At 37.5% G+C, this 16024-nt stretch overlaps 1 protein-coding gene across 2 annotated transcripts in view; it reads right to left on the reverse strand.

Annotated features, from left to right (window-relative positions):
* The window catches only part of INTS7 (integrator complex subunit 7), a 94747-nt gene that overhangs the window by 23829 nt on the left and 54894 nt on the right, over window positions 1-16024 (reverse strand). For both annotated transcript variants that reach the window (XM_015117294.3, XM_015117288.3), the window contains 5 exons: window positions 15022-15159; window positions 13601-13807; window positions 4188-4382; window positions 3587-3690; window positions 2152-2220 (listed from right to left, as the gene is read on the reverse strand). In XM_015117294.3, the coding sequence (XP_014972780.3) occupies window positions 2152-2220; window positions 3587-3690; window positions 4188-4382; window positions 13601-13807; window positions 15022-15159 (713 nt within the window). The remainder of the gene's footprint in view (window positions 1-2151; window positions 2221-3586; window positions 3691-4187; window positions 4383-13600; window positions 13808-15021; window positions 15160-16024) is intronic.

A 16024-nucleotide genomic window follows, 5' to 3' on the forward strand; every position in this document is an offset into this window, starting at 1 on the left:
ACAAAATCAGAGACAACACAAACAAATGGAAAAACATTCCATGCTCATGAATAGAAGAAATCAATATTGTTAAAATGGCCATACTGCCCAAAGCAATGTATAGATTCAATGCTATTCCTATCAAACTGCCAATGACATTCTTCACAGAACAAGAAACTATTTTAAAATTCATATGGAACCAAAAAGAGCCCAAACAGCCAAGGCAATCCTAAGCAAAAAGAGCAAAGCTGGAGGCATCAGGCTACCCAACTTCAAACTATACTACAGGGCTACGGTAACCCAAACAGCATGGTACTGGTATACAAACAGACACACAGACCAATGGAATAGAATACAGAGCCCAGAAACAAGGCCACGCAAACCTACAACCATCTTATTTTTGACAAAGCTGACAAAAACAAGCAATAGGGAAACGACTTCCTGTTCAATAAATGGTGCTAGAATAACTGGATGTCATATGCAAAAGATGGAAACTGGACCCCTTCCTTAAACCATAGAAAAAAATCAACTCAAGATGGATTAAAGACTTAAATGTAAAACCTAAAATGATAGAACCCTGGAAGACAACCTTCAGGACTAGGCATGGGTAAAGATTTCAATGCAAAGATGCCAAAAGCAATTACAACAAAAGCAAAAATTGACAAATGGGATCTAATAAAACTAAAGAGCTTCTGCACAATAAAAGAAACTATCCACAGATTAAACAACCTACAGAATGGGTGAAAATTTTTGCTAACTATGCATCTGACAAAGGTCTAATATCAAGCATCTATAAGGAACTTAAATTATTTACAAGAAAAAAACAAGCCCACTAAAAAGTGGGCAAAGGACATGAACACTTTTCAAAAGAAGACATACACATGGCCAATAAGCATAGGAAAAAAACCTCAACATCACTGATCATTAGAGAAATGCAAATCAAAACCACAATGAGATACCATCTCATACCAGTCAGAATGGCTATTATTAAATCATTAAAAAATAACAGATGCTGGTGAGGTTGCAGAGAAAAGGGAACCCTTATACACTGTTGGTGGGAGTGTAAATTAGTTCAACCATTGTGGAAAGCACCATGGTGATTCCTCAAAAAGCTAAAACCAGAACTACCATTCGGCCAAGCAATTCCATACTGTGTACATACCCAAAAGAATAGAAATAATTCTATCATAATGACACATGCATATGTATGTTCACTGCAGCACTATTCACAATAGCAAACACATGGAATTAACCTAAATGCCCATCAATGGCAGACCTGATAAATAAAACATGGTACATACGCATCACTAAATACGATGCAGCCATAAAAAAGAAGACGATCATGTCCTTGGCAGGAAGATAGATGGAGCTGGAAGCTATTATCCTCAGCAAACTAACACAGGAACAGAAAACCAAATACCACACGTTCTCATTTAGAAGTGGGAGATAAATGATGAGAACATATGAAAACATAGAGGGGAACACCACACACTGGGGCCTACGTGAGGGTGGAAGGTGGGAAGAAAAAGAGGACCAGGAAAAATAACTATTGGGTACTAAGCTTAAAATCTGGGCAATGAAATGATTTGTACAACAAACCCTGGTGACACGAGTTTCCCTATATAACAAAGCTGCACATGTAACACTGAACTTAAAAGTTAAAAAAGAAAGAAAATGCATATTCAAAAAGAGAATACTATAATGGGAAGAAAAATGAATCATTCTTTAATGAAAACAACTATTTTGAATAATTAATTAGTTACTGGGGGAAGGGAAAAATTTAAAAGAGCAAAATCAGGGATATTTTGGTTTAAGAAGCCAAAGGAAAAAAATCTCAAGTTCAAGTTTAATTGTATCATTAACTCAATTTTTCATAGTTTAATTATAATATACGAGAAGAAACTGTTCATATTCAAAGAATTTCTTCCCAGTTATCTTTCCATGTTAACTTATTGAAAACAGGAGGCAGGAGGCAAATAGATAACAGAGTCAGAAAATCTATGTTTTGTCACTAGTTATGTAACTCGGAGAAAATGCTGGAAGAACTCTTCCTCTTTGTTTTTACTTCCATAATACTTGTTCCAAAATACTCTTCTGATGATTCTGATGATTAGGTAAGACAATGTATAGAAAGCGTTCTGTAACTTCAACTATTATTAATATTAGAATTACCTTGCTGATTCTGGATCCAAAATCAGGGCTTCTATTGCATGAGATATCAGTAAACAGCTCTGCTGCTGTCTGGATTGATGTTAAGGTTACATATGAAAATAGAGAAGAAACCCACTATAGGTTTATATTACCTGAATACTAAACGGGTCAAGATTTGATTGCCTAGTGAAAGTAATCATAATGTTATCAACTCGAATGGTCTAGGGCTCTACCTTTTCTTTTTAAGGGATATACATTGCCTATAATAGCGATCCTCAGACTCTGTTCCAAGGGTACTTCGGAGGCTACTACTGTGGGAAGGGGAAATCAAGTGATAGACCCCGTGATTCAATTACAGCAACTCTGTTTTTATCTGTCTTAGATATAGGGGTTTTTCATAAGAGTGTGAGACAAGCAAACGTTTCACTGATACAAGTTAAAAAAATAAAAACAAAAACAACACACAGTAGTCTAAGGAGCCTTTATCCCAGAGGTTCCTAATCTAGGGCTCAAGAGGTCTAGCAACACCCCCCAAACTTATATGCACATTTTGGGTGTCTCTGCATATATGCATTTTGCAGGACAGAGGGCCCACAGCATTCACTGGGTTTCAATCAGTAAACTAAATGCCAAGAACTACTGATTGGTAAGTACTACAACTTAAAAAAAGAATTTCTATTCCTTCCTTTCAAAAGTGAAGTTGCTATTAAGAAAATATGGAGAACTTAGGAAGGGTTTAAAAGTGACGACTAGGCTGGGCACGGTGCCTCACGCCTATAATGCCAGCACTTTTAGGTGGATCACTTGAGCCTAGGAGTTTGAGACGAGCCTGGCCAACATGGTGAAACCCTGTCTCTACTAAAAATATAAAAATTAGCCAGGTTGTGGTGGCACGTGCCTGTAATCCCAGCTACTTGGGAGGCTGAGGCAGGAGAATCGCTTGAACCCAGGAGTCAGAGGTTGCAGTGAGCCAAGATCATGCCACTGCACTCCAGCCTGGGCAACACAGTGAGACTCCATCTCAAAAAAAACAAAAACAAAACAAAAGTGACAACTAATGCTACTGAAAAGATCATTAATAAAGGTGATAAAAACTAGGACTGTTAGCCACAAAAAAGGTGAGGTGAAACACAAGTTCTTTGGTGGGAAAATGTGTTGTGCTGTCTGTTGTAGCTCAAGTGAGCACAGGTAAGCAACACTGGCTTTGGATGTTGCTTTGGATGCTCTTTCTGGATATAAAAAAAAGACACCTTTGAATCACCATTTTTTGTTAAAATCACCTGGGTAAAGTTAAAAAGTAAGATTATTCTGCTTATCTATTTTAAAGGGGAAACTATATAATAAATTTGTAGGGTTATCTAACATGTATTTTGTAGATAAGCATTATCTGAGGTAGTCTATATTGAAAAGAATACTTCCAAAAAGAAGAAGAAATACTAGTGCAAGCTTGGGATACAGTTCAACATTCCTTAAAGTTGCTGAGTCAGCATCAAAAGATGCCTGGTAAAGATCCCCATATCGAGAAGCAAGGCTTCGAAATTCTTCCATGGACTGTTTCATCTATAAAAAAATCAATTATGACAAATAAACATGCTTTCATTATCGTATAAACAACACAAAAATCAAAACATAAAAAAGCATCTTCAAACAATAACTCAAAAAAATACTGCAGTCTTTTCACTGTCATTCCATTCATTTTCAATGAAATTATACATGTTCACAAGATTATTATATATGACATATAGAAACAAAAACATTTGTATTTTAGCTTCTTCAAGTTCCACTAAAATGATTTAGTTATAAACATTCTCAAGTTTTTTTAAAAAAAATCTATGTCCTTTCTCTTTATATAAATATGTAGCACCCATTGAGGTACCATCAATCACTTTATCATTCTAATAACACATCAGCCTATTTTCAGCTAGACAGTTGAGTTAATAAACATTTATGATAATGTCTGAGTCAAACCACTGATTTTAAATTTCACAACTTTTCATCTTATAACTTCAAAAACCTCTAAAGTGTAAATAAAAAATGCACTGAAAGTTAAGACATGCCTGATTGGAGATGCGACCACACCTCTGAAGGTCATTTCCTAAGGTCATGGCAATTGTTGTGGCAATTGCAGGTGGAGGGCTTGTCTTCAGGCTATTACAAGTACAGATAAGTTGAGAGAAGGCTTGTAGAAGGTCAATCCTGAGTTTTACAAATTCACATTGAAAACTTAAAGGATTCAGTGGTGTACTAGCTGCCTGGAAAAAAAAAAAAAGATATTTAAGACAAAGTAAACATAACAGTGAGATGGGGGGCAGTACCAAGTATTTATCAGTTTGTAGTCAAGGGCAGTAGTTCTCTAAAAACACTCATGGATAAAGACCTAAATGATAAAAAGAATAATGTAATATTAGAATGAAAAACATTGTTACTAAACACCAGCTCTGAAAAACTGTATGTACAATCACTATTCAAAGGTTCCTTACTGCCTACATTCATGAAGATCCCATAATATGTGGGTTGTCAAGAACATCATCAAGAAGATAATCACGGCTGGGAGCAGTGGCTCACGCCTGTAATCCTAGCACTTCGGGAGGCTGAGGCAGGTGGATCTCGAGGTCAGGAGATCGAGACCATCCTGGCTAACACGGTGAAACCCTGTCTCTACTAAAAATACAAAAAAATTAGCCAGGCATTGTGGCGGGCGCCTGTAGTCCCAGCTACTTGGGAGGCTGAGGCAGGACAATGGCGTGAACCCAGGAGGCGGAGTTGCAGTAAGCTGAGATCGCGCCACTGCATTCCAGCCTGGGCTACAGAGCAAGACTCTGTCGAAAGAAAAGAAAAGAAAAGAAAAGAAAAGAAAAGAAAAGAAAAGAAAAGAAAAGAAAAGAAAAGAAAAGAAAGAAAGAAAAGAAAGAAAATCACATAAGGGATGCTTCAAGGACAGTACCATCCCCCAAATCCCCTATTACCTTGCTACCTTCCTAATCTGAAATTCCCATCACTGGAACCTTGAAAAGTTGGGGGCAAGAAAGAAAAAGAAAGATAAGGGCAGGAGAAATATGTTTCTAGACAGTCACTGTTTTTAAAAAATGAACATTGCCTCAAAGTTACCTGCTTCCACAGTAGCCCAAATTTTCCTTTTTCTTTATTATTTTTTTATTTTTTTATTTTTTATTTATTTATTTATTTTTTTGAGACGGAGTCTCGCTGTGTCTCCCAGGCTGGAGTGCAGTGGCATGATCTCGGCTCACTGCAAGCTCCGCCTCCCGGGTTCACGCCATTCTCCCGCCTCAGCCTCCCAAGTAGCTGAGACTACAGGCGCCCGCCACCACGCCCGGCTAGTTTTTTGTATTTTTAGTAGAGACGGGGTTTCACCATGTTAGCCAGGATAGTCTCGATCTCCTGACCTCGTGATCCACCCGCCTCGGCCTCCCAAAGTGCTGGGATTACAGGCTTGAGCCACCGCGCCCGGCCTATTTTTTTATTTTTTGAGACAGGGAATCATTCTATCACCCAGGCTGGAGTGCAGTGGCACAATCATTCTCACTGCAGCCTCAACTTCCCGGGCTCAAATGATCCTCCCACCAGAGTTTCCCGAGTAGCTGGGACTAAGGGTGTGCACCACCATGCCCGGCTAATTTTTTTTTTTTTTTTTTGAGACGGAGTTTCGCTCTTGTTGCCCAAGCTGGAGTGTAATGGCACAATCTCAGCTAACTGCAACCTCCATTTTCCGGGTTCAAGCAATTCTCCTGCCTCAGCCTCCCGAGTAGCTGGGACTACAGGTGCGTGCCACCACACCCGGCTAATTTTTTGTATTTTTAGTAGAGACAGGGTTTCACCATGTTAGCCAAGATGGTCTTGATCTCCTGACCTCGTGATCTGCTCGCTGCAGCCTACCAAAGTGCTGGTATTACAGGTGAGAGCCACTGCGCCCGGCTGTGCCCAGCTAATTTTTTTTTAGAGATGGGGTCTCACTATGTTGCTCGGGCTGGCCTCAAACTCCTGTAGCCCAGATTAATTTTAAAAATAATTTCTGAGTAGAGACTTCAGAAAGCACAGAGAGGACACCAAGGAAGAAGAGGTAAGCATAAATAAGTTTCAATGAAGATGGAGGGGTGTCAGGGGTAAGTCTTGGGTAGCCCTAGCTAGGTAGAAAAGGTAAATGGTAAGGCAAGCCAGGGTGGACACAGAACTAAGAAAACCTTTAACTATTTGGCAACTGTCCTAGTGGAGATCCTAGCACTATGTAGTTTTAACAAAAGGCACATATTAAAAATGTGCTAATTTAACAATAAACGGAGGCATAGTGAAAATCTTCCTCTATGACATGACCCACTTAAAACACACTGATGCTGTTTCTTAGATACTATCTCACATTAGTCTTTCAGCAAAAGAGCCAGACATGATTTTGGGGTTCTAGCAGTCAGTTACAACATTATCCAGCCAATTTTATCTCATACTGACCTTAGCATAGCCGTCTCTACTATTAAGTGTCAAATGATCTGTTTTATTATTTGGTAGCATTCAGATTTTACTCTACAAATTAGTAAACCACTCTCCGTATATATTTTTTTAAATTATACTTTAAGTTTTAGGGTACATGTGCACAACGTGCAGGTTTGTTACATATGTATACATGTGCCATGTTGGTGTACTGCACCCATTAACTCGTCATTTACATTAGGTACATCTCCTAATGCTATCCCTCTCCACTCTCCCCACCCCATGACAGGCCCTGGTGTATGATGTTCCCCAACCTGTGTCCAAGTGATCTCATTGTTCAATTCCCCCCTATGAGTGAGAACATGGGGTGTTTGGTTTTCTGTCCTTGTGATAGTTTGCTCAGAATGATGGTTTCCAGCTTCATCCATGTCCCTACAAAGGGCATGAACTCATCCTTTTTTATGGCTTCATAGTATTCCATAGTATATATGTGCCACACTTTCTTAATCCAGTTTAACATTGATGGACATTTGGGTGCATTCCAAGTCTTTGCTATTGTGAATAGTGCCGCAATAAACATACATGTGCATGTGTCTTTATAGCAGCATGATTTACAATCCTTTGGGTATACACCCAGTAATGGGATGGCTGGGTCAAATGGTATTTCTAGTTCTGGATCCTTGAGGGATCGCCACACTGTCTTCCACAATGGTTGAACTAGTTTACAGTCCCACCAACAGTGTAAAAGCGTATCCTTTTTAAGAATGTATGCTTGCTCTAGTATTCCTCTCAAACTGCAAAGGCCCTTGATGAAACATTTTATATAAGGTAGAAGTAATAACTATACTCAACATATTTAATTCTGTGGTTTTCGACCTTCAGAATTATTTTGTTGTAATCATGAAACAGCACAGATTAGGACATTAAAGAGACTACTTAAATTGTTTTTAATTTCTTAGATGAGATCTGATTTGCTGTTATAGGAAGATAAATCCCCCCACCTCCTCTGCCTCTTACACTGCTACTTGTTATTTTAAATTTATGTTTCTCAGCAACTTTAAAAGGGACAGGGGTACAAGTAAGTGTATGTGATACAGTTATATAAATACTACCAACCATCTTAACTGACAAAAAATACTGGCAATACTGTTCTAACATTATAAAACTGAAAGAGAAGAAAGATGTTGTAGTAAAGGAGATCTGCTGCTACTCTGGATTTATCTCTAACAATAAATATTTGATTGATGATAACCTTGAAGGTGATCGTGCCATCCTAGACCATGTTATACTGAAGGAAAGCAGTGTTACATACAGTACTTGTGTTCAAAAAGAAGAGATGGATTTGTAATAAAAGTCAAAGACTTTTATTTAAAGGGTAATATCATCTAATAACAATAGGAGATGTATAAGAAATAAGATTTGGATTATAGAAGTATGAATAATGCCAATGAGAAATAAAGGGATCTCATTTCCTTTTCTTTCCACTGGGGCTAAAGCTTAAACAGAGGTTGGGTTCTAACATCAGGAGATAAAGCAAACATTGTGTATAATCAAAATTACCCCTGAAAATTCCTCAGAAATGAGTTATTTCCAGTTATTTCAACATAGCCAGATGAAGGAACAACAAACTCAGAATTGTTTTCTAATGCTCATTCTGGGGTATAAGCTAATTGAGAAGAATGGCTGGCAGAATTGTCTCCACTATCCAAATAGTCTTTTTTTTTTTTTTTTTTGTGAAACATATAGAGTTAAATGTGTGTTAAACAGGCATATAATTAATACTATTTCACTGAATTTATGATTTGTATTACATATACTGTTTTCTAAACAGAGCTAGCTAAAGAAACCAATATAGCTGGAAAAAAGCTACCTGATAAGCTCATATTATTGTGAAAGAGGTCTCCAGAACTTTTTTCATCTAGTAGAACTGAAACTTTATACTCATTAAACAACAAACTCCCCCTTTTCCCTTGCCTCAAGCCCCTGGCAACCACTATTCTACTCTCTGTTTCTAAGAATTTGACCACTTTAGATATCATATAAGTGGAACCATACAGTATATGTCTTCTGTGACTGGCTTATTTTACTTAGCATAAGGTCAGTTTTTAAAAGAATAAGCCAAGCCTAAAGCTAGGAGAAACTAGATTAAACCAGCCCTCCTACTAAGACCAACTGGGAAAATGGAACAAAATATTTAAAGTATCTATGTGAAAGCACTGAAGAACTACTAAGGTTATAAGGACCCGTGGAACCAAAATCATGAAGAGAAGGAAAACCCAAAAAGGTAGCCCTGAATACGCTAATTTGAAAACTGCTACTGAAAAGCTGAGCAGAGCTTTCAGAGGTCTCATAAAACTAGAAAGGACTGTGGAAAATACTTCATTCAGGCTTTCTGCTGTAACCTCAAAGAACTATACCCTAGGAATCAGGAGAACCCAAAAATATGCTGACCCTCACAAGGACTGAAGCCTAGCTTTGAATCAGTTCAATCTTTGGCTGAATTAAGGTGATCTACCCTTACCCTAAGCGCCTGTCAAAAGAAAGGAAAAATAATTTAAGGCTCTTATAATGTAATACCTATCATTTTTCAAATACACTGTCCAAAATTCTATAAAAAATAACCAAGTGGCTGGGAGCGGTGGCTCACACCTGTAATCCCAGCATTTTGGGAGGCTGAGGCGGGCAGATTACGAGATCAAGAGTTCGAAACCAGCCTGGCCAACATGGTGAAACCCCGTCTACCAAAAATACAAAAAAATTAGCTGGGCGTGGTGGCATACACCTGTAATCCCAGCTACTCAGGAGGCTGAGGCAGGAGAATTGCTTGAACCCGGGAGGCGGGGGTTGCAGTGAGCCGAGATTGCGCCACTGCACTCCAGCCTGGGCGACAGAGCTGGAAAGACAGTGCTGGCATGTAGGGAAAAAATATAATAACCAAACATACAAAAATGACAAAACTCCCCAAACCAAGAGGGGAAAAAAAGTAAAAAACACAAACAACAATAGATCTAGATAGCAGAGATATCAGATATGAACTTTAAAATAACTATGATTAATATGTTAAAAAATTAAATGACAAGATGGAGAAGCCTAGTTGAAAAGTGGAAAATATAAAATAACCAATGTTTAATTAATGGGTTTAACAGCAGATTAAACAGTGAAAATATTAATGAACTAGAACATAGGACAGGAGAAAACATGTTTTAATTTTATTTTTGGTAGAGATGGGGGTCTCGCTTTGTTGCCCAGGCTGGTCTTAAACTCCTGGCCTCAAGCCAGCCTCCCAAAGTGCTGGGATTTACAGGCATGAACCACTGTACCTGACCGTTACTTCTTTAGATATTGCTTCTGTCCCTTTTTCTTTCATTTAGGGCTTCAGTTGCACAAGCATGTTGAAATTTTAAAGAAAGGGCTGGGCACTGGGCTCACGCCTGTAATGCCAGCACTTTGGGAGGCCAAGGTGGGTGGATCACCTTAGGTCAGGAGTTCGAGACCAGTCTGGCAAATATGGTGAAACCCTGTCTCTACTAAAAATACAAAAATTAGCCAGGGATGGAGAGTGCCTGTAATCCCAGCTACTTGGGAGGGTGAGGCAGGAGAATCACTTGAACCTGGGAGGTGGAGGTTGCAGTGAGCTGAGATCATGCCACTGCACTCCAGCCTGGTGACAAGAGTGAAACTCAGTCTCAAAAAAAAAAAAGAAAAGAAAAAGAAAAAATTATAAAGAAAGGCAATGGAACAGTAAACACAAGATTCAAAGTACTGTTACCTTTGTGGGAAGGAAACAGTGTACAAATGTGGAGGCACACATAAGAATTTTACTTTTTTTTTTTTGGAAAGAGCATCTTGCTATGTTATCCAGGGTGATATTCACAAGCATATAATAATTTTAAAGGCAATGGTAATGTTCTATTTTCTAACTGGATGTTTGGATATTTGTTGTGTTTTTTTATGCCCTACATAATACATATGTAGATATTATGCCTATTCAATATTTAATAACAAAAATTAAATGATTTAAAAAAAAAACTATTATAGGTAGAATGCTAAGCTGGTTCCTCTGATTCAAGTTCCCTGGTATCCACACCTTGGGCAGGCTGAATATCACTAGTTTAAAAACCTAAAATCTGAAATGATCCAAATTCTGAAATGCTCCAGAATCTGAAATTGACACAATGTTCAAAGGAAATGTTCATCGGAGCATTTCAAATTTTGAATTAGGGAGGCTCAACTGGCATAATGAAAATATTCCAAAATCCAAAGAAACCTCAAAATATAAAACACTCCTGGTTCCAAGCATTTTACATTAAGGAATACTAAACCTACAACATCTTCTTTTGAAGGTAGATAGCACCCAAAACTTGCTTCTAACTAATGGAATATGGCAAAAGTGATGAGATTTTGAGGATATAGTTTAGGTCCCTAATGAACTGACTTTAGATTAGTAGAAAGGGAGATCATTCGGAGTGAATCGGATCTAATCAGTTGAGGCCATTAAAAGAGGGTGAGAGATTCTCTTGCTGGTTTGGAAGAACCAGGTTCCACAAGTTCTTCAGGTGCAAGGAAATAAATTCTGCAACAAATTCATGATCTTAGAACAGGACCCTGAGCCTCCTTGAGCCTCAGATATCTGAGACTGGCCCTCACAGACACCTTGATTGCAGTTTTGTGATACCATGAGCAGAGGACCCAGCTAAGCCATGCCTGGACTACTACTACTGCTACTACTACTACTACTTTTTTTTTTCTTTTTGAGACAAGAGTCTCAGGCTGGAGTGCAATGACACAATCTCAGCTCACTGTAACCTCCTCCTCCCAGGCTCAGGTGATTCTCCCACCTCAGCCTCCTGAGTAGCTGGGACCACAGGCACATGCCACCACGCCCAACTAAATTTTAAATTTTTTTGTAGAGATGGGGTTTTCCAACATTGCCCAGGCTGGTCTCAAACTCCTGGGCTCAAAATACTGGGATTACAGGCATAAGCCCCCACGCCTGGCCTATGCCTGGACTTCTGACCCACAGAAACTGTGAAATAATAAATAGGTATTGTTTTAAGCCACTAACCTTGTAGTAATTCGTTACACAGCACAGAAAGCTAATATAAACACTTTTTAGAATTTTTATTCCTAAGAAAAAAGACAACTCTATCATTAATCATTGTATTGAGAAATTAAACACCTAACTTTGCTATTGGGTCTCCATAAACAAAGAATTTTGAACTTCTCCTGTTTAGTGTGGCTGAAGCAGATAAAAAGCATGATTCTCAAAGCTGTACGATCTCAGGTATGGATCATTCACATCAGTAAGTTAAAAGGGGCAGTACATGCTCATATTTACTCAGTTAAAAAGACAGAAAGCAACTGTCAAATCCACACTTACCAAATGAACAGGTTAAAAATATAAACATAAAAAAAGTCCTCAAAAAATCCCTGAGAGTATATAATACAATCAGAGTTGTGGGAAGTTTCCAACAACTCTGAGGATCATACTGCCTTCCCCTATAGTCTACACTCAAGTGAAGAATTATTTCCTGTTTTTCTTAATCCTAAAAGCACAGTGTTTGACACATAGCAAGTGTTTATGATCTGTTGAATAAAATAACTCCATTTCAAAAGGAGAATATCTGAGGCCCAATGACCTACCCAAAGTCACACTGTGTTAATGGCAGAACCAAGACTAAGATAAGGTCTCCTCTCTGTGAATCAAGTGCTTTCTTCCTGTGTCAGAATTCAATACTTAATTATTGTCAACCCTCGTTAAATACAACACATACCATAGAAATCATTAACCGAGTATTAAATATTCAAAATATATTCAAAATAATTTTTCATAAAATTAATTCCATCTGCCTCACTGTTTTGTGAGCCTGTCTGTCCAAAGTTCTTACCACTTATGGTACTAAATAATTAACAATTTTCTGCTCCACATAAACTAGAAAATGAAATCGTTCTATTGATCTGAATCAATAATTATACTTTTAATTTTCTGAGGCATTCATTAGCCTAATACAGGAAACAACAATCTCTTCCCAGAATAATCAAAGAACCAAAGTAGTTAATGCTACCCTTTAAATGGAGAGGAGCCTATACTCCTTTTTTAAACAGTCATCAATCAATCCTAGTAAAAAAAAAATATAAAATACTTCAAAATATATGTGCCTCACAGTAGTCTGAATATTCTCTTTAGTGACACCTGCTTTTTCTACTTTGAAACATTTCTTTTGAAATAGCCCACCATTCAAAATATTTTAGAGATGTTATAAATGTATATAAACAGGTACCAAAAGTTTTATGGTCCCATCTCAACATATACAATTTTAAAAGTCATGTGACAGTATTTTTAAAATGTTTAATGTTGATTATATAACTGCTTTACTTTTAAAGGGAAAAAGCCCTTGCATTAATACAAAAAATGCTGATTTTAGGGAATAGGTTCCTACTTAGGAATTTAACTAATTTCAAGGAAGCATAAGGATCTCTTTGCAACCCTTTCATTTTCTTGGCAGAGATAACAGAAATTGTATCTAGCTAATGGTTAATGTGGAGTAGGAGGATATCACAGAGTGGTACAAAGTAGGACACTAGAATCTTTGATAATTTCTCTTTATCTGTAAAACAAGAAACTCTAGTTACTTAGTCAGTAGTTGCCAGGTATGAGATGAGGTGAGGGGTTTATGTTTGATGGTGGTACTGATGGATGCAGGCTAGAATCTTACTAGTAAGAGTCTGTAGAGGGAGGATCCTATCTCCACACCACTTACCCATTCTGCATGGATTCAGCAATCCTCTTCACATTGTTATGTTAAAAAGTGGTACCCAATTCTTTATAACAAGAAAATGATAAACTTCTATCAATCTAAGAATGTTAAAAAGGGGAAAAGGTTAAGGGTTTATTTTCATGACCTACTTCTTATAGTCAAATACGTATCAGCAGGTTTCTCAAGTTAGTTGAAATAGGCCCATCCAAAAAGAGAAAGGAGAGAACTCTCACACAAGTCATCATCACCAAAGGTGAATTAAGAGGACTTACTGTTAAGGAAGCAATCCCTTTGTGATAGAATTTTAAAGATTCAGCAATGCAAGAAAGTGCTGAACTATAATTTTCCTCTTGCAACCCAGTGAGACACTGTTCTGCATGTGAAAACTCCTTCAAACTATTTAGCCAGAAGTAGAAGTGTTCTGAGGCCACCTGAGTCAGCAAACTCTGATAAAGCTCTTTGGCCATGTCATGATTACCCTAAAAACAAAAAAAGAAAAGAAAAAAGAATAGAAGGAGCACATGGTGAGGTTCTTACATTGAAAGAGTTGATGCAGCAGCTAAAAGAGAAACCCAAACCTTGGATATGTCTGAAGAATCATTCCTCATATTATATAATTCTCTGAGACTCTGTCTAAATATTTCCTCAGAGAAAATATGCTGAGTTGCTTTTATGTAACATAATGCTTGAAATTCTTTACTAAAACAGTTCCAAAAGAGAAAATAAATGGAATTAACTATAAACCAAGTCTAGAACTTTAGCCCAAAATATAGAAAGTATAAATACTTTTTAATGCTATTCTAAATGAACTATTCAGTGGGTAAGAGAAACCCCAGGGGAAAAGGCATAGTTGTTGGGAGAAATGTGAATAGCACTTAATGCCTGGGGCCAGGGATGCTCAATGTCCTGCAATGCTTGGGACAGAACAGTAAAATAAAGAACTGTCCTGCCAAGAGTGTGTGCTCCTCCCCCATTTGAGAAGCAACATAAAATTAAGAACATGCACTTTAATCACCTAAAGTAATGCTTTCTCAAACTTTGGTCTCTGGACTTCTCCCCAAAGGATTTTTTTTTTTTTTTAAATTTAGTTTTAGTAGAGCCAGGCTTTTGCTATGTCAGCCAGGCTGGTCTCAAACTCCTGACCTCAAGAGATTCGCCCACCTTGGCCTCCCTCAAAGTATTGGGATTACATGCATAAGCCACCCCACCCGGCCAGGATTTCTGTACTAACCAAGGTTTCTATTTCCTCTCAAACAAAATTAATAAAACTTGTTAGGCTTTCCATATGGCTGAGAAGAGTACAGCATACTAAAGCTTTCCCATTTCTACTTCAGAATGACACGGTTGGGGAGAGGAACAAAGATGTGGTATACTGAGAAGGGAAGATAGAAACAGCGGGTGGTAGGTGGCCTTGGTTATAACGATACAGAGCAAAATGAAAGTGGCACTAACAACCTACAGCCAGAAAGGGCCCAGATTTTAACTTCCTCATTACTAACACCAACAACATATATACCATTCTTTTATGATAAAAGTTAAAAATCAGGTCCTTTCCTTCCTCATCTTCAGAACCCATGACTAAAAGGTACTTCAACTTTATTTTTAGTTTTGACTACGACTAATAATCATACAGTTGAAGGTACATGACCTGACATTTCTGCCAACCCAGTTCACTCAGAAGGGTAACACATACCATTCTGGAAGCCTGTCTGGCAATACGGTATACAGTCCATCCATTGGAGACACTTTCAAGCTGCTGCTTAATTACTGCCTTACTTTCCACAGATAATGCCTTCTGACTTGCTACAAAAATCACAGTAGCCAAACTCACCTAACATTGGGCAAGAAGAAAACCAAGAAAATCATTTAATTTTATCCAGTGTCATTGATAACCTACCCCAAAGGGAGGAAAACTAATTAGAGCCCACTGCAAAAGAACAAAATTTGTTTTCCATTGACATTTATTTAATTTTTTATTTTGAAGTCATTAAGTAATTTATTCCATTCACTCAGGGCACTCTTTATAATAGCAAATAAGTAGAAGCAATATCCACAATATGGATAAATAAATTATATAACATAATCACACAATGAGATACATAAGTAAAATGGATAAACTAGAGATAGACTTACCAATATAGATGACAACGAAAATAGGCAAAAATATGCAAAATGCAAAAGATTACAAGCAGTATGATAAAGTTTACATAAAGTTAAAAATATGCAAAATACTGCATATTACTTAGGGATATACACTTTGGTAGTAAAAGAATAACAGGCATGGGAATGATAAATATCAAATTCAGGATAGTGGTTACCTAAGAGAAGGGAGAAGATGCTATCAGCAAGGTACACAGGGGGCTTCAACTAAACTGTTAATACCTTTTTCTTAAGCTAGATAATGAATGGAAGAGTTTTCACTGTATTATTCCTTAGATTTTTTTGAGTATTACATTTCATAATTTAAGACTATCTTAAAGTAGTACTCACAAAAAAGATATCAGGACCATTAGTTCAAAATGCCACTACATAATAAATAACTTAGCTAACTGCCTCTTAATATTTCAAAGCTGATTCATATAAAGATCCATACATTTGGTCATCAAGGTAACCTTTTCTGGCAGTAAATGATGAGATGGTGTCACTCTTTTATACAATTCCCTCTGGAGGATTAAATATAAAACAGGCTTGAATAA

This window comes from Macaca mulatta, chromosome 1, assembly GCF_049350105.2.
Source record: "Macaca mulatta isolate MMU2019108-1 chromosome 1, T2T-MMU8v2.0, whole genome shotgun sequence".
In the NCBI taxonomy this organism is placed as follows: Eukaryota; Metazoa; Chordata; class Mammalia; order Primates; family Cercopithecidae; genus Macaca; species Macaca mulatta.